The sequence below is a fragment of the Oncorhynchus gorbuscha genome, linkage group LG19 (assembly GCF_021184085.1).
Source record: "Oncorhynchus gorbuscha isolate QuinsamMale2020 ecotype Even-year linkage group LG19, OgorEven_v1.0, whole genome shotgun sequence".
Lineage (NCBI taxonomy): Eukaryota > Metazoa > Chordata > Actinopteri > Salmoniformes > Salmonidae > Oncorhynchus > Oncorhynchus gorbuscha.
The window spans coordinates 24,122,959-24,142,237 of record NC_060191.1 but is presented as its reverse complement, the minus strand read 5'-3'; the positions used below and the strand labels follow the sequence as shown (position 1 = coordinate 24,142,237).

The following is a 19,279-nucleotide window of genomic DNA, read 5'->3' as shown; positions in this document are numbered from 1 at the left end:
TATAAACAATATGCGCATTTCCCCACGAGTCCTGTTTCCATCAGATTGACTTGTTGTTGATAAAAGGCTGTGCGTGATGACGTAGTGGACACAAATGACTTTTGCTGTTCAATTCCCATGTATCGAATAAAACATATTTTAACGGGGCTCCATCGCATTTCCAACTCTACTGACGGTTTTGTCGCAACACGTTTTCCATTACATAGCGAATGTGCCCACTCTGGTCGTGGCAAGTGCACTCTAGCCAACAGTTTAGCATACAAATGTTGTATGGAAACCTGGTTAGTGTAGGCTACTCAAATGATTTAGTAATGTAGGTCTACATATCATGACATATTTTGTCAATTGTTCATTTGGAAAACCAGTATTAACTTTTTCCGAAGCATCTGCTATTGACTGTCAGGTTTGATGGATAAATACAAGTCGTTTTATTTGATTTGAATCTAAATGGTGGTTTTCTTGATGCTTTTACCACTCCTTCATGGAAATTCCAACAACAAAGGAAGCCTAGGTTGGGAGGTTTGTCTTTTCGCGTCAACTGTCTGGCAACAGACGTGAATGCGTCTGTGTATCGCCTTTCCGATTGGTCCTTCGGCCACAGAGCTGTTGTGATTGGTCAGAGCTCAGCTTGCGCAGCTACATATACCTACCCCAGCTTCCATTTTGTTGCAAATCAGACAGTCGAGAGGGAATAGAGATATACACACACATTTCTAGATATAGCAATTTCTACATTCAGAGAGTTCAGACGTCAATTCAACAATCTCTGATAAAGGGCTTTTACCAACTAAGCCTGAGGAAGTCGGTAAGAGCCGGTGTTTAGCTAAATTGGCTAAGTTAATTTAGCTTTAATTTTGTGACACCATATGACTTATGAGTGGCGTTCTTTGTTTTGTTGCCAGAGAAGTGACCTAGATAGACGGCTTTTACTTCCAAAGATGTATTCAGTGTTATCATCAAACTTTAGTAAATCAGTCGCTCAATTTCTCCACCATGCTAACGTAACGTTATCTTCCACGCCAGTGAAAGCATTATTCGTTGTTTACGTCGTGGCTTTACATAACTAAACATGGACGCTAGTTGGCTACCTACTTTTATTTTCCAGTTAACTAATATGTATTATGTTGCTACCAGTGTATGAATTTTACCAGACAGTTTGTAGAACGTAGTTAGCTTTGTGAAGATGCATGTTTGTCACATGAGAACTGGGCCCATTCTCAATTTGTAACAGCAACCGTTTACATACTTGGAGCAGTGTCTTTCTATTTTACTCTTAAGTATTTCTAAAAAAATATATATGTATCGTTTAGATCGGCTTTGAGCATATTCGTGCGCTGAAGTGAATTGATGTTCTACTCGGCTTCACGGGAAAACGACGCTCATTGGCACATGACAACTCCAGATCTTGCTGGACCTAGAAGTGCAGCGAGAAGTAGACCGAAGACTACTTCGAGGACCTGGAGCCCAATTGGAAAGGAGAAATTAAGAAGGAAGCATCTCTGCACATTCAACTTTCTAACAACAAAGAGGTAGGCATTGGCTACTAGTGTTTTTTGCTGTCGGGTGGGGGAAGGGCTGATCTTTCACACGAAGGCCAATTGAGCGCATTGAAGTAACTTCAGTAATGCACATTTGTTCCAGCAGTTCTGTTAAATATATTTTGCCCGTCTTAAATATAAACTACGCATATATTTTTTTTAACCATATTGGTAAAGCGGTGTTGTCATCCGGGGACAATTGTCATGTTTAATTGTTGGGCTGCAGGTAACGTTCGCTTAGCATTAAGAGCGTTGGAATGCCGCTGGTTCGGATCCCTGAGTTGCCTGAGTTTAATAGGTGAAACACCTCTATGCCCTTGAGCAAGCCACTTGTAAGTTCTGGATAACTAAATTGTAAATGTTAGAAATGAGTTTCTTCAATGTATTTTTTAGATTTGTTTCTTAATATAAATGTATTCCTCCTTCAGGTGACACATAGTCTGGGAAGTACAGTATGGGAGGTGGAGAGAGGTACAACATTCCAGTGTCCCACCCAGAGCGCCCATTGCCCAAGAAGAACCATCAGCTGGGCCGGGCCAAGCAGAGAGTTGTCCGAGATCAGAATGGAGTGACAACCGTAGCATCCTCGGGGGCGGCGGGAGGTCCTCACCAACATGGCCACCGCAAGGGCGCAGCCTACCCCTGGTTCCCAGAGGCGCGGCTGGCCGCGTCGGCTGAGAAGATAAACACTTCTGTCCGTTTTGCCAACGCCTACGATCAGAATTGGGAGGGCGCTGTGTCCCACCTGAACACACTTCTGGCCGCCCAGTGTGGCGGCCCGAGCTATGCAGGGGCCAAGTTCAGCGAGCCACCCTCCCCCAGTGTGCTGCCCAAGCCCCCCAGCCACTGGGTCCCCATTGGTACTCGTGACAGCAGGGAGATGATGGCCTTCCAGCTGAAGAGCCTCCTCAAGGTGCATGCCTAGAGATGGACTCCCATAGCCTGACCTTTCAAAGCCAACGTGTGAACGAAGGCTCCTGCCTGCCTTGAACGCCCCAGTGTTGTAATATACTTTTGCCTATTTTAGTTTGAGGTGTTCGAAGGGTGGTAGGCATGTTGTAGGGATGTCTCTGCAGCTGTTTGTCACCCTTTTCTCTTTTTTTGAGAACCACAGATATTACAGCGCTGCAGCCTTGTTGGTGGGGGAGAATGCTCTCATTGGAGTCTGTTTCTGTCACTAACGATGAACTGGATATCCTTTGTATTTGTGCTCTGTTTTGTTGTTTTTTGTTGGCCGTTATAGCAATTCTGTGGGCTTTTCTTCCCAAGCGGTAAGGTTGGATACTGTTAGTAATAACATGTTAATGCAGTCTCATTTACAGTCCATTTTTGTGGACCGGTAAGTCTTTGGCACGATAAGTTCTGTTAATCATTAAGGATTTCACCTCTGACAACCTAGTGCTGCCTGAAGCACAATCTACAATAGTAGCATTTTCTTTCGTTTGACTTACTGTTTTCTGTTTTTTTGGGGGGGGGGTAAAATCCACTGTTCTGCAGGGAAACCAGAGCTATCTTTCAGGAGGGAATCTGCTGTAGTAGTGAGTACAGGTCACAAGTATAACCTCAAACTGAAGTGTAGAGGCCATGGCACACAGGCCTTGGACGTTCAACTCCTGTACTTTTTTATTGCGCTGTGCGCTCTGCACTATGGCAGTTGTTCTGGTCCAAGGCCTGCAGCTCTATCATACAATTATTTTGTCTATTTGTGATGTGGTTGTTAATCAATGAGTCAGTTTTGTCTTAACCAAACAAATGTCTTTTGCTGTCATTTTTTTCACCATCTCTCCCTTGTATTTCTGATGTGGTTACCAGTGCCATATCAACCACGTTGGCTTGTGTGGCACAGAGAATTTGGTCCTCTGGGTCACTTTTTTTCCCAACGCAATCAGTACTGCTATTAGCCACTTTCAAACCATCTCGTTCCCTACTGAAACCCCACACAGTAAACAATGCAGAGGAGGGCCAGATTCAACAGGAACATGGAACTGTACGTTTCACGACCTCTATCTCCTGTGCCATGGCCCTGTTTGCTGTGTGGTAGTTTCTTACGAGGAAGTGCAACGTTGAGAGACGTGCGTGGCACAGAGGACGTTCGGCGCAAGGCCAGTGTGGATCTGTTTACATTTAAAGTCTCCAGCGGCAATCTCCAGATACTCACTGCTTTCTGCACCCTACTCTTCTTGCACTGCAATCAAAATAGTTTTTATAAGTTACAGGCTGAGGCCCTTTTTATCAGTGGGTGGTTGATTGACTATCTCCCTATTGGTTCTAATTTGAAGGGAGGCAGTCTTTATTTTCTTTGCAGAATGGGAACTGTAATGGCCATCTTAGAGACGACAAAACGGAGCTCACGAGCTTGAAATAAGTTAAAGAAAAAGAGCCATGTAAATAATGAAATGTGTAAAAAATACTTGCAGCATATGTACATTTAGCAGTGTGTTTTTAAACCTGCTTGATAAAGTATTTTTTAGTAATAACACTGAATGTATAAGTCATGCTAAGGACATGTCTTGACTTCAAATACGGAATATTTTTGTAAAAAAGAATCTGCGTATAGCATTTGTCAATACCCCTTCACTGTGTAATGCCTGTAATCTTGCACATGTTTTTTTTATTGTTATTATGCACAGTGGATGGCAAAATGCATTGTGCAAAAGAAACTTGGCTTACATTTGACCCTTTTGAGGAGACTTGGATATGTATGAATTGTTATATTATTTTCCAGGTGTGCTACAGCCTGAAGACAGCTGCTGGGGACTGGTTTCCCAGACAGATTGACCCCAAACCTGGATTAAAACACCTATTTCAATGGATAGTCTCCATTTGAATTGTTTTTTTTTTCAGGACTACTTATGATCTGTCTGGAAAAACGTGCCCTGAATTGAGTTGTTCGACTTGATTGTGCCTACATTTTAACCCAACTTTGCGAAATACTGTTGTTGATCGACATTGATATTTTGATGTGATTCATTGACCAAAAATGTTTATCTAAAAACCACCTTCAGTTATCTGCTGTTCTTCTGCCAGAAGATAATTGAATTTGGCCCTATGTGAATGTCCACCTGGTTTCATCTGCCTTTGTTCTGTGTTTAAATGCATTGTTTTTTTTTTAAAGAACAAAGATGTGTTCTGTTGGTTTCTGCTAATGATTCATACATATATAAGTCTTTGTCCTAAATTTGAAACTCAAGTGTTTCTCAACAAATTGGCTTTTAATTTGTCCCATTTTGTTTACTGTCACCAATGAATATGAAATTATGCCACATGTCCAGACTTGATTGAATTTGACTTTAAAAAAAAGAAGAACCCAAAGCACTGCTTTAATTGGTCTAATCAAAAAGTAAACCCCAAAAAATAAATCCCTTCCCTTTCCCCCCCTACTTTGTGTCTGTCTTTCTGGATGCACTCATTATTCCAAATCATTTCCAACATTTTAGTACAGGTTACTGTATTTATTTGAAACTGTTATACTGATAATTACATTATCATAGAATACCGGTACTGATATCCTCAAGTAATTGTAGCACTCCATGAAGTTCTTTCAGGCTAGTTAAGGATCTCTTCACACTAGACCCACTGCAATTTGAATACCATCCCAAGGTATTCCTCTTGTCCGGATGGATCCAAAGACTATACATTTTTTTTATTCTACAGCTCAGCCTTCAACGGCATGATTACCCTCCAAGTTTTAAGCCCTGGGTTTGCACCACGCCCTGTGCAACTGGGTCCTGCCCCCAGGTGGTGAAGTTAGGAAATAACACCCCCACTATGCTGATCCTCAACACGGGCACCACAGGGGTGCCTGCTCAGCCCCCTCTCGTACTTCCTGTGTGGCCATGCACGCTTCCAACTCAATCAAGTTGGCAGATGACAAGTAGGCCTGATTACTAACGATGAGCCATCCAACAGGGAGGTGAGGGCTTTGGCTGAGTGGTGTCAGGAAAGTAACTTCAATGTAAACAAAGGAGCTGATCATGGACAGCAGATGTAACACACATCAAGGCCACAGTGGAGAAGGTGGAAATCTTCCAAGTTCATCAGCATACACATCAGTGACAATCTGAAATGGTCCACCCACACAGAGGTGGTGCAACAGCGTCCTGTCGGGCTGTATCACTGCCAGGTACAGCAACTGCACTATCCGCAACCGCAGGGCTATCTAGAGGGTGGTGCAGTCCGCCCAACAGCACCTGATGTCACAGGAAGGCAAAGAAAATCAAGGACTTCAGCTGCCAGTCTTCACCCCTCTATCATGCAGAAGGTGAGCAATACAGGTGCATCAAAGCTGGGACCAAGAGACTGAAAAACAGCTTCTCTCTCAGAGCCAGCCTCTGCCCAGTACCCTGGCCTGAACTCAGTCACTGTCACAGGCCGGCTTCCACCCGGTTACTCAACCCTCTACCTTAGAGGCTGCTGCCCTATGTACATAGACACGGGTCACTTTGTTTACATATGGTTGTATCCATTTCAACTGTTTATTTTTAGAAAACTTCACGTGTAAATATTTGTATGAACATAAGATTCAACAACTGAGACATAAACTGAACAAGTTCCACAGACATGTGACTAACAGAAATAAAATGTGTCCCTGAACAAAGGGGGGGGGGTCAAAAGTAACAGTCAGTATCTGGTGTGGCCACCAGCTGCATTAAGCCCTGCAGTGCATCTCCTCAGATGTGCTCAATTGGATTCAGGTCTGGGGAACGGGCGGGCCAGTCCATAGCATCAATGCCTTCCTCTTGCAGGAACTGCTGACACACTCCAGCCACATGAGGTCTAGCATTGTCTTGCATTAGGAGGAACCCAGGGCCAACCGCACCAGCATATGGTCTCACAAGGGGTCTGAGGATCTCGTCTCGGTACCTAATGGCAGTCAGGCTATGTCTGGCGAGCACATGGAGGGCTGTGCGGCCCCCCAAAGAAATGCCACCCCACACCATGACTGACCCATCGCCAAACCGGTCATGCTGGAGGATTTTGCAGGCAGCAGAACGTTCTCCACGGCGTCTCCAGACTCTGTCACGTCTGTCACATGTGCTCAGTGTGAACCTGCTTTCATCTGTGAAGAGCACAGGGCGCCAGTGGCAAATTTGCCAATCTTGGTGTTCTCTAGCAAATGCCAAATGTCCTGCACGGTGTTGGGCTGTAAGCACAACCCCCATCTGTGGACGTCGGGCTCTCATACCACCCTCATGGAGTCTGTTTCTGACCGTTTGAGCAGACACATGCACATTTGTGGCCTGCTGGAGGTCATTTTGCAGGGCTCTGGCAGTGCTCCTCCTGCTCCTCCTTGCACAAAGGCGGAGGTAGCGGTCCTGCTGCTGGGTTGTTGCCCTCCTACGGCCTCCTCCACGTCTCCTGATGTGCTGGCCTGTCTCCTGGTAGCGCCTCCATGCTCTGGACACTACGCTGACAGACACAGCAAACCTTGCCACAGCTCGCATTGATGTTCCATCCTGGATGAGCTGCACTACCTGAGCCACTTGTGTGGGTTGTAGACTCCGTCTCATGCTACCACTAGAGTGAAAGCACCGCCAGCATTCAAAAGTGACCCAAACATCAGCCAGGAAGCATAGGAACTGAGAAGTGGTCTGTGGTCACCAACTGCAGAACCACTCCTTTATTGGGGGTGCCTTGCTAATTGCCTATAATTTCCACCTGTTGTCTATTCCATTTGCACAACAGCATGTGAAATGTATTGTCAATCAGTGTTGCTTCCTAGGTGGACAGTTTGATTTCACAGAAGTGTGATTGACTTGGAGTTACATTGTGTTGTTTAAGTGTTCCCTTTATTTTTTTGAGCAGTGTATATATGTGTAAGAATAAGACATAAAAGTAACAAGTAACTAAAGTGCAGCAGTAAAATAACAATAGCGAGACTACACAAGGGGGTACCGGTACAGAGTCGATGTGCAGGGGCACCGGTTAGTTGAGGTGACTATGCATAGATGATAACAACAGATTAGCAGTGTAAAAGAGGGAACAATGAGCTGCTGTCAATGAATATCATTCTCACACAGGTATTTATTTTGTCCAGGTGGGAAAGGGCAGTGTGGAGTGCAATAGAGATTGCATCATCTGTGGATCTGTTGGGGCGGTATGTAAATTGCAGTGGGTCTAGGGTTTCTGGGATAATGGTGTTGATGTGAGCCATGACCAGCCTTTCAAAGCCGGTCATGGCTACAGACGTGAGTGCTACGGGTCGGTAGTCATTTAGGCAGGTTACCTTAGTGTTCTTGGGCACAGGGATTATGGTTGTCTGCTTAAAACATGTTGGTATTACAGACTTGGATAGGAAGAGGTTGAAAATGTTGACCTATTTAGAGTTTGATCACACAGTCGTCCGGAACAGCTGGTGCTCTCATACATGTTTGTTATTTGCCTCGATGCGAGCATAAAAGTAGTTTAGCTCATCTGGTAGGCTTGTGTCACTGGGCAGCTCTCGGCTATGCTTCCCTTTGTAGTCTGTAATGGTTTGCAAGCCCTGCCACATCCACCTAATGTCAGAGCTGGTGTAGTACGATACAATCTTAGTCCTGTATTGATGCTTTGCCTGTTTGATGGTTCGGAGGGCATAGCGGAATTTCTTATAAGCTTCCAGGTTAGAGTCCCGCTCCTTGAATGCGGCAGCTCTAGCCTTTAGCTCAGTGTGGATGTTGCCTGTAATCCATGGCTTCTGGTTGGGGTATGTACGTACGGTCACTGTGGGGACGACGTAATCAATGCACTTATTGATGAAGCCAATGACTAATGTGGTGTCCTCCTCAGTGCCATCGGAGGAATCCCGGAACACATTCCAGTCTGTGCTAGCAAAACAGTCCTGTAGATTAGCATCTGCTTCGTCTGTCCACTGTTTTATTGATTGAGTCACTGGTGCTTCCTGCTTTAATTTTTTGTTTGTAAGCATCAGGCGGATAGAATTATTGTCAGCTTTGTCAAATGGAGGGAGAGCTTTGTATGCGTCTCTGTGTGTGTTGAGTAAAGGTGGTCCAGAGTTTTTTTTTGCCTCTGGTTGCACATTTATCATGCTGATAGAAATTTGGTAAGACGGATTTAAGTTTCCCTGCATTAAAGTCCCCCGGCTACTAGGAGTGCCGCCTCTGGATGAGCTGTTTGCTTATGGCGGAATACGAATGACACAGATAACTCTCTAGGTAGACAGTGTGGTCTACAGCTTATCATGAGATACTCTACCTCAGGCGAGCAAAACCTCGATACTTCCTTAGATATTGTGTACCAGCTGTTAAATACTAAAATACATAGTCCGCCGCCCCTTGTCTTACCAGACGCCGCTGTTCTGTCCTGCCAATACAGCGTACAACCAGCCAGCTGTATGTTGATAATGTCGTCGTTCAGCCTCGACTCCGTGAAGCATGAGATATTGCAGTTTTAAACGTCCCGTTGGTAGTTTAATCTTCCGCGTAGGTCATCGATTTTATTTTCCAAAGATTGCATATTTGCTAGCAGAATGGAAGGAAGTGGGGGTTTATTCGATCGCCTATGAATTCTCAGAAGGCAGCCAACCCTCTGGCCCCTTTTTCTCTCCCTTCTTTTCACGCAAATGACGGGGATCTGGGCCTGTTCCCGGTAAAGCAGTATATCAGTCACGTCGGGCTCGTCGGACTCGTTAAGTTAAAGAAAAAAAGGGTTCTGCCAGTCCGTGGTGAGTAATCGCAGTTCTGATGCCCAGAAGTTATTTTCGGTCATAAGAGACGGAAGCAGATACATTATATACAAAATACGTTTAAAAAACAAGTTAAACAATGCAAAGAAAATAACAAAAACACACAATTGGTTAGGAATACGTAAAACGTCAGCCTTGTTCTCCGGTGCCATCCTATTCAACTTTTGCTGCACATAATATTCTATCCTACATTTTCTTCAGATTTATTACATATTCTATCCAAATACTGTCCATAATATGCATACAGTGCATTCAGAAAGTATTCCGACCCCTTGACTTTGTCCATATTTTGTTATGTTACAACCTTATTCTAAAATATATTCAATTGTTTTTCCCTTAATTTACACACAATACCCCATAATGACAAAACAAAAACAGTTTAGACATTTTTGCAAATTGTCAGTACTTTGTTAAAGCACCTTTGGCAGAGATTACAGCTTTGAATCTTTTTGAGTATGATGCTACAAGCTTGGCACACCTGTATTTGGGGAGTTTCTCACATTCTCTGCAGATCCTCTCAAGCTCTGTCAGGTTGGATGGGGAGTGTCGCTGCACAGCTATTTTCAGATCTCCAGAGATGTTAGATTGGGTTCAAGTCCGGTCTCTGGCTGGGCCACTCAAGTACTTTCAGAGACTTGTCCCCAAGCCACTGCTGCGTTGTCTTGGCTGCGTGCTTAGGGTCATTGTCCTGTTAGGAGGTTAACCTTTGCCCCAGTCTGAGGTTTTGACTACTCTGGAGCAGGTTTTCATCAAGGATCTCCCTGTACTTTGCTCCATTGATCTTAGTCTCCCAGTCCCTGCCGCTGAAAAACATCCCCACAGCATGATGCTGCCACCACCATGCTTCACCGTAGGGATGGTGCCAGGTTTCCTCCAGATGTGATGCTAAAGTCAGAGTTTCACTTAAATTTTCATGCACTGAATACAAATCTAAAGTTCAATGGGTTTCCAGCGCATTTTCAACTCAACTGATAGTTTTGTCACAACTGTTTTGTTCAATAGCAAATGCGCCAACACTGGGCCAACACTAGGCTTGGCACGGTTTGTGCGTTGTCTAGTCTACATAATGAGTTTTTGGATGAGAGTGAGAATATTTTTACTTGTCAAATGGCAGTCAAGTACCGATCATCTTGTCACCAGAGTAAGACCCTCCATATTTATTGGAAAGCAGCATCGAGCTCATCACCGTGCACTGTCACCACCCTGTGAAGTTCATCATTTATTTCATCTGTTGCCCAATGATATGGACCACACGTGGATCATGGATCATCACGTGACTCTAAATTTACTTCGATATGAGTTATACAGTGCCTTGCGAAAGTATTCGGCCCCCTTGAACTTTGCGACCTTTTGCCACATTTCAGGCTTCAAACATAAAGATATAAAACTGTATATTTTTGTGAAGAATCAACAACAAGTGGGACACAATCATGAAGTGGAACGACATTTATTGGATATTTCAAACTTTTTTAACAAATCAAAAACTGAAAAATTGGGCGTGCAAAATTATTCAGCCCCCTTAATTAGCGCCACCTTTTGCTGCGATTACATCTGTAAGTCGCTTGGGGTATGTCTCTATCAGTTTTGCACATAGAGAGACTGAAAATCACTAAAGCTAGAGACTCTTACCTCCCTCACTAGCTTTAAGCACCAGCTGTCAGAGCAGCTCATTGATATCTGCACCTGTACATAGCTCATCTGTAAATTAGCCCATCCAATCTACCTCATCCCCATACTGTATTTATTATCTTGCTCCTTTGCACCCCAGTATCTCTACTTGCACATACATCTGCTGCACAGTCTACCATTCCAGTGTTTAATTGCTATATTGTAATTACTTCGCCGCCATGGCCTATTTGACTTACCTCTCTTATCCTACCTCATTTGCACATGCTGTATATAAATTTTTCTACTGTATTATTTATTGTATGTTTGTTTATTCCATGTGTAACTCTGTTGTTGTATGTGTCGAACTGCTTTGCTTGAGAACTCTTTCTCAACTAGTCTACCTGGTTACTATCCCACCCGTTTCCCGTATAATTTATTTTACAGACACAAGAATATCCCATCATGTTGAACAAACAAATGAGCTGTCGGCGTTTATAAAATGACACCGAAACTTCCAGTTTCTACTTTACTTGCATAAAAGCTGGATGGAAACATGGTTAGTAACTTTCCATCCATATACAAATAGCCTTTGCACCTGCCTGTATGGAACAGCAGTAGAAGTCAGGGCCTTAATTCTGACCAGGGGGCCCACAACCCATATTATTTATTATTTCCGATGGGAAAACACCCAAAAGCATAAGTCAAGGCAAAATATGTAGAATAGCAGGTGATTTGCTTTAAAAATACAAAATGTTCTCTGTCTCAATGCAAAATGTGTAGAAATGCACTATGACCACTGGTAGTCATTGCATAGCCAAAAGGTTCAAATTAGTTGTAGAAAATAGGGTATTTTATACATCACACTCTCCGGGGGTGTTTCGAGGTAGTTAGGATATGCAAAAAAATGAATTTCCAATTCACACATGCGTATTAATATACACTTGTACATATGTGAAATAGGACTAATTTAAGCACCCACCTGTGCGCATTGACCAACATTTATCCATTCTAATATGGTGTCCGTTCTCCACGGATCAGTCTGGCCTCGACCTATATGATCAGTAACAATTTAACAGGGACAGTGTTTTAGACGTTTCAAACAAACAATTTGTGGGGTGCCGGGATCATAATGAATCATTTGGAATGATATATTGTTTGATATTGATGCCAGCAAGGCTTTTTAAATTGGGTTATTCTTCCTGTTAATCTATATCGCTATGTAAAGCACACGACTGTTCGTGCAGGCACAAAACCCTCACAGACCTCTTAGCAGCCTGCTGATGGGCCATCAACTGGATGTGATTTCACATTGTATTCAAGCTGGTTGGGTAGGTTTATGCTAGAACATACACACCTGGCCCAAAAGGCAATCCATAAGCAGTTATCTGGACTTCAGAGCCGTGGAAGGGAACAGAAAAGTTAACGTTCACTCGGTTGCAAATTGCAATGTATTTGATACAAACCGATAATATCAAATGGAAAAATGCAACTTATATATTTTCCATAATGGTGCTCATCACTAGTAAATACACTATATATAGAAAAGTATGTGGATACCCATTCAAATGAGTGGATTTGTTTATTTCAGCCACACCCGTTGCTGACAGGTGTATAAAATTGAGCACACATCCATGCAATCTCCATAGACAAAACACTATTGTGAAGTGGAAACGTCTAGAGGTGCTGAAGCACATCTGTACTATGTTCCAAAATCTCTGGAAGCAACGTCAGCACAAGAACTGTTCGCTGGGAGCTTCCATGGCCGAGCAGCCACACACAAGCCTAAGATCACCATGCGCAATGCCAAGTGTCTGCTGAAATGGTAACGTTCTCTGGAGTGCCGAATCATGTTTCACCATTTGGCAGTCCGGACAAATCTGGATTTGTCGGATGCCAGTTGATGCGAACTGCCAACTGTAAGGTTTGGTGGAGGAATAATGGTTCTGGCTAGGTCCCCTTAACTCCAGTGATGGAAAATCTTAACGCTACAGCATACAATGACATTCTAGACGAGTCTGAGACGAGTCTGTGCTTCCAACTCTGTGGCAACAGTTTGGGGAGGGTGCTTTCCCATTCCAGCATGACAATGCTCCCTTGCACAAAGCAAGATCCGTACAGAAATGTTTTTTTCAGAGGTGTCGATGAAGAACTTGACTGGCCTGCAGAGCCCTGACCTCAACACCATTAAACCTGGGGATGAATTGCAACGCTGACTGCGATCCGGGCCTAATCACCCAACACTACGAATGCTCGTGGCTGAATGGAAGCAAGTACCCACAGCAATTTTCCAAAATCTAGTGAAAAATCTTCCCATAAGAGTGGCGGCTGTTATTGCAGCAATGGAAGGGCGACCAACTCCATAATTTTCTAATGAGATGATCGACGAGCAGGTTTCTACATAGTTTGTCTTATTACACACAAACAAATATTACCAATAAGGCACATTAAAAGTTAAGGTAAAAAGTCAGATGAACAGAATTAAACATGTCTACAATACCCATTGGCCAGTTTATTAGGTACACCAGGCCACACGCATTTCCTACAGACCACGAGTCACATAACTTTGGCTTGCTATATAAAGCATGCTGGCATCGAGACATTGTTATTGTTCAATTGAAAGTTAGAAGAAAACGAGTGACCTAAGCGACGCAGAACGGCATCTCAGAACGCACAACTCGTTGATGCTTGTCACCGATGGGCTATTGCAGCAGACAACCACACCGGGTTCCACTTCTAGAAGTTAAACACAAGAAGAAGCGGCTCCAGTGAGCACACAATCACCAATACTGGACAACAGAGTAGAAAAACCATCACCTGGAAAAATGACCGCGAGTTCAGTTTACTCAAGAGCATCTTTGGAACGGCCGTTTGCAGTAGGAACGTACCGCCCGCCGCCCAATCGGAGTGATGCCATTGCACCAGCATGGTCCATTATCGTTGTGGAACACTTGACACCATGTAGAATAGCCTGAAGAATAATGGCTGTTCTGGAGGAGGGGCGACCCTGGTAATAGATAAGTGTACCTAACAAACTGTTCGGTGTCTCGCCCATACTTTCAAGGGAGCGATATCTTTGTACAACCCAAATGATTGAGAAAAGTTAAAACTTAACATGTTTAATCCACAGAGAAAACACTGCTGCAAGAATTGAACAAACAAAATAAAAACGGATTTAAAAAAATGCAGACTTTAGTTACATCAAATGTACAAAAATAATAGCAGTAAACTTGATGGCTAGATATCACTGCAAACTCCAGATGGATAACTTGTTCTCTTATAAATGGGTTTTTGCACTCAAATTCTATAGCCAGAGGTTAATACCTGTTAGCTCAAAACAAGCAGTACCATGACATTTCATAGTTGACCAATTCTTATGCACTGAACTTAATTCCATTGGGTTCTCAAATAATAGAATTAAACAGATATGAAGGTAAATTAAAAACAGACAATTTTCTTTAGAGGTGAATGAAACTGAACTAACAAATGACTATCCATCTGTAGGGACAACCAGCTCTGTTGAATGGTATCAGCCCAGAGATATCATGATAACTCAACTAATGAACCAAGGTGGGGTGTGTAATAACCACTCACTAGATGCCATATTCAAAAACATCTTTAGCTACAGAATAACAGGGTTTGAGGGTGGTGGGGTCCTAGGATCTGGAGCGAGATCGGGACACAGATCTCGAGTATGAGCGGCGACAGGCCTGTTTCTGGGAGCCAGAAGAGGGGTGGAAGTCCTTGACGGGGCTGGGGGATTTGGACTGGGACTTTGTGTCTTTGGGCCTGGATCTGGGATGAGAGGGGGAGCGGGAGGCGGAGCGGTTACGAGACGGGGGTGCGTGGTGCATCCTGTGGTGTTCACGTGGAGGGCCCCTGTACCTGGTAGAAAAAAGGAAGATGGGATATGAACAGAACAATCAGTCAACACACTAATGAATACACCGACTTGACAAATGGTGTTCTGAAAACACATAGGCCTATGCAGTATAAATGCAATCTTATTGCACTGTGCCGTGTTAGGTAAGTCAGAATACGGAGTCGTATACATTGGTCTACCTGTTATTTTCATGGCTTCTGCTTCGCCTGTGCCTGCCATTTGACCGAGAGCTGTAGAGAGAAAAGTGAAAGTAAGAACAAGTCTGCATACAAAGGCATTTCAGTCTGCATTGAATGCCCCTTGGGAAGATGACTTGACAAGTGAAACAGTGGTTTCGTTTCAGTGTCAGAGGAACTCACTCTCTCGGGCTCTCTGACCTCCGAGGACGGCGGTCGCAGGAAGGGCTGCGCGACCGGCGCCTTTCGTAGCTGCGACTGCGTCTGCGGCGGCCATCGCCGCGTTCGTAGTCGTCGTAGCGGGAGAAGGAGCTGCTGCGGGACCCTCTGCGAGGAGAGCTCTCCTTAGTCTTCATCTGGTTGGGGGCTGGAGGGACAAGAGTCATTCAAATTAAATACTGGGCACAAGGAGTTGAGGAAGAAGGGTTTTAATTATAATTTTGCATGCAGGTTGGCAATGATTTCACTAGTCTGAGACTCAAGTCAAGATATTACCGCTAAAAGTGATGTAGGCTTAGTTAGACTCTCTTTAGATTCTTGGGTAAACTGTTCCGATAGTGAAACTTACAATTCACGTTGAATTGATTGGTAGGTAGTAAATAGTTCATTCATACAGGGCACCTAAATAAAACCCATTCTTACTTTTTCGGTCACCCTGTGCAAACTGGATCTCGATCTGTCGACCACACACCCACTTGTGGTCCAGGTTGTGGAGGGCATCCTCTGCATCTCGCACATCCTCGAATGTGCTACAGACTGTTAAGGCTTTTTACTTTTACTCGTGGAAAGGGGTGTGGGAATGGGGAGACATGTACTTTAATTAAGTAAAGAGGCGGGGACCTTCAATTGTTCAGTCAATTGTGTGCCAACATGGGATAATAGTAACCTAAAAGATTAAAAACAACATGAAGCTGAAACTTCTTTTCAAATTTCGGGGAGGCAATGAGAACAAAGGCTATACAAATGCAACATTGAAATCTTATTTCAGTAAACTTGTATACACTTAAAGGTATCACACAGATATGATTTTCTTGCTCTTTTGTACAGAGAACAAACACACAGAGTAAAATATTTGGAGGTGAAGAGCAAGGCTACTATTTGGTAGGATACAAAACATTAAGCTTGTTACCTTTAACATGCTTGACCTTTGAGCTTCACCTTGACCATAACACTAACTGCTTGGCAGAAGAACTTGATTTCTGGCTCGTCTTAGCCCAATACATCCTTTTATTTTCTTCGGCAGACAAATGGAAGCCTTCATGCTCTCTTTTCTCCTCCTTGTATCTTCATGCTTTAACTTTGCTCGGTGTTCTTTTCCCACTATTTCGTGTCGCCCGAAATCATTATGGTCCCTTTGGCTTGAAGCTACTCTACACCAGCCTTTACAGTCTTTGTTGGCGTTTCTCCAGAACTGTACGTCTAACATTTCTAGGGTAACAGAAGCAATTTATTTAAGAGAGGAAATGTTGATTAATGTCTGTACACATTTTACTATGTTTGAATGTTAATGTTCCCCTCCCATGAACCAGTATAGCCTATTTTTAGGACAAATATACAATAATTACTTCAAAACAGTAGGCAAACTCAAGACGTGTGACATCGTCAACATGACCCCCACGTGTGAATAATAATAATGCCCCGAATGAAAGACATGTTCATTAATACATTACATCAGGAGAAAGGATATTGAATGTAAGCAAATCCTCTTGGACGCCGTGTAGAGAAGTCAAGTGGAATGTAGACATCTACAATAGGCCCATAACGACCAAATTCACGGCGTAGTTCCTCTGGCCTAAAGTGTTATGAAATGACATGACATTTAGTGTAATGGCCAGTAAAGTACAACCCTTTTAGGCAAATATTAAACCAGTGTGATTCGAAGTTCAAACCTGCAACTGTGGCCAATAAGAGAACCTTCAGATTCAACTAAATTGGCTTAATACTTACCATAGAAATGTGGGTATAAAATGTGACATCGGACAAGAGGTATTTCATGCACTACAAGCCAGGTAGATGGAAGCCTGAGTGCCAGTCTGTCTGTGCCATCATGCCAACTCCTGTCACTCATTGTCATGTTTGGCATGCATGCAAGTTAAGCCCAGGTACTGGTTCTCCATGATATGGAGTTGGCAAAAGAGCAGAAACAGACAGTCAACCAGTGATGTAAAGTACTTAAGTAGTACTTTATTTTTACTTAAGTAGTTTTTGGGGGTATTTATATTTAAGACTTTTACATTTACATTTACATTTAAGTCATTTAGCAGACGCTCTTATTTTTTACTTTTTCCCTGACACCCAAAAGTACTTTTTGAACGCTTAAGCAGGACAAGCAGGACAAGAAAACCCCTGGTCATCCCTCATTGCATCTGATCTGACAGACTCACTAAACACAAATGCTTTGTAAATTATGCCTGAGGTCCTGTGCCCCCCTTGCTATCCGTAAATTGAAAATGTAAAAAAAAAAATTGTGCCGTCTGGTTCTTAATATAAAGATTTATATTTATACTTTTAATGCTTACCATTTATGGAATTACATTTCCTTTTGATACTTAAGTATATTTAAAACATATAAAAAAAAAAATGTTTTACTCAAGTAGGATTTTACTGGGTGACTTGAGTCGTTTTCTATTGAGGTATATTTACTTTTACTATGACAACTGGGTCATTTTTTTCCACCACTGCCGGCAACCTGGCAGATAGATGAATGGCCAGCCAAATCAGGTTATTCATAGTTGGTTCAAACAACTCTCCTGTTTTTGTGCACACCACTATATTTGGTGCAAACTCATGTGCAGCCTAGCAGACATGCTAACGTTAGCTTGCTAAGCTTTGTATCAAAGCTATAAGTAGATCAGCGAACTTTTTCAGATAACGTTAGTTGGATAGCTAAACTAGTTTAATTTTGTATATGGTGAAAAACGTTAAGGCAACAGACAACACTTAGCTACACGTTTTCATTGTAAATGCTAGCTAGCTAAAATCAGTAAACAACAGTTTAGCCACCTAGCTAACGTAGCTGTACCTCGCACGCCCGAATGATTCTATCATAGCTACCTGGATTCGTCGGAGATGTTTCTAATGAAGAGTGATGGGTTAGGTGGTCTCATGTACCTAGCCATTGTAAAATATTGTTATTACGGTTGAAATTTCCAATCTAATTTAATATCAGTAAATTATAGGACTTGTTCTAGCTGTAGCAAAAAGCAGCGAGGTAGTCTCATCAATTGGCGAACAGAGGCCAGCGCGCAGGCTCAAATATTATTATTTTAGCCCAGCCCACCAGGGGTGGCCTGGGCATCTGGTATTTTGGGCAAGGAGTGTTTAGATGTTAAATGATGAGTATCCACGGCCGGCCCGCTAATTAGGCAAGATTAGGGCGAGTGGGCACTGCATCTCAGTGCAATAGGCGTCACTACAGTCCCTGGTTCGAATCCAGGCTGCATCACATCCCGCCGTGATTGGGAGTCCCATAGGGCAGCGACACTTGGCCCAGCGTCGTCCGGGTTTGGCCGTCATTGTAAATAAGAATTTGTTCTTAACTGACTTGCCTAGTTAAAAAGGTTCAATAATAAAGACAACCTCACATAGGGTGTGTTCGTAAATTCAACCTGGAGTGCCAGAGGTGCTCAGAGTGCGCTCTGGGCATTTGTAAATTCAGAGTATTGTCAGTTTCTCCGAATTTGTTAATGGACAATTTCGCTAAGAGTGCACACTGGACTCTGCGGCCGAGGAGTAGGGTTGATCCGAGCCGTTCTGACCACTCAATGGGGTATTGTGTGTAGAATGAGGGGGGAAAGGATTTAAGTCCATTTTAGAATAAGGCTGTAACGTAACAAAATGTGGAAAAAGTCAAGGGGTCTGAATACTTTCAAATACAAATACTGTATATGAAAGTTAAATTTCCAACCCCGTATCACTAGGGATAATGAATAATGCTTATACATGTTAAAACAGTGTCGATAGTTCACATGTATCCAGCTGCCCTCCATACCATCAACTGAGAACCCAAGCCAGGCACTGGCTGTAAAATCACCTTGGGCACCCTTGGGTTGGAGAGCTAAGGTCACTGCAGAAATTATTTAGACTACTATGTTTTGCATGTTTGGGGTAGGCCTGGTTTGGGAGAGTTGTGTGGAAGGGTTTCGAGCACTGAGGTATTTCAGCGTCCGACGCATACTCCGTTTCGGGGTCGCTGCAATCTGCTTTACAGAGTCAATAATACCTTAGTGCACTGGAACAAGCATGAGCATCAACAACGTCGTCCAGAAGCATGGCAGACATTGGATGAATATTACGTGTTTTTTTTGGCACAAATGTGAGAGGTTTCCACTAGATAACACAGCCCAAACAAGTTGAAATTGGCTATATCGTAAACACGTATGACAACAAAAAT

The 19,279-nt window shown here is 43.2% G+C and overlaps 2 protein-coding genes across 3 annotated transcripts; one reads left to right on the top strand and one right to left on the bottom strand.

The window, feature by feature from the left end:
- The first annotated feature begins 649 nt into the window (after positions 1–649).
- On the top strand, positions 650–4,915 carry LOC124005407 (proline-rich nuclear receptor coactivator 2). The gene is made up of 3 exons (XM_046314637.1): positions 650–805; positions 1,311–1,529; positions 1,967–4,915. The coding sequence occupies exon 3, from the start codon at positions 1,993–1,995 to the stop codon at positions 2,461–2,463; it is 471 nt and encodes a 156-aa protein (XP_046170593.1). The 5' UTR covers positions 650–805; positions 1,311–1,529; positions 1,967–1,992; the 3' UTR covers positions 2,464–4,915.
- Positions 4,916–13,930: 9,015 nt separating this feature from the next.
- On the bottom strand, positions 13,931–18,141 carry LOC124005404 (serine/arginine-rich splicing factor 10-like). 2 transcript variants are annotated; one of them, XM_046314635.1, is made up of 7 exons: positions 17,941–18,080; positions 16,834–16,991; positions 16,574–16,678; positions 15,529–15,632; positions 15,070–15,253; positions 14,890–14,940; positions 13,931–14,712 (listed from the first exon to the last, which is right to left on the bottom strand). In XM_046314635.1, exons 2-7 carry the CDS (start codon positions 16,860–16,862, stop codon positions 14,484–14,486), a joined length of 702 nt encoding a protein of 233 aa, XP_046170591.1. In that variant the 5' UTR covers positions 16,863–16,991; positions 17,941–18,080; the 3' UTR covers positions 13,931–14,483. The 2 variants fall into 2 exon arrangements, with proteins under 2 accessions (XP_046170591.1, XP_046170589.1); XM_046314633.1 differs by lacking the exon at positions 16,834–16,991 and having other exon boundaries at positions 17,941–18,141.
- Positions 18,142–19,279: the final 1,138 nt, after the last annotated feature.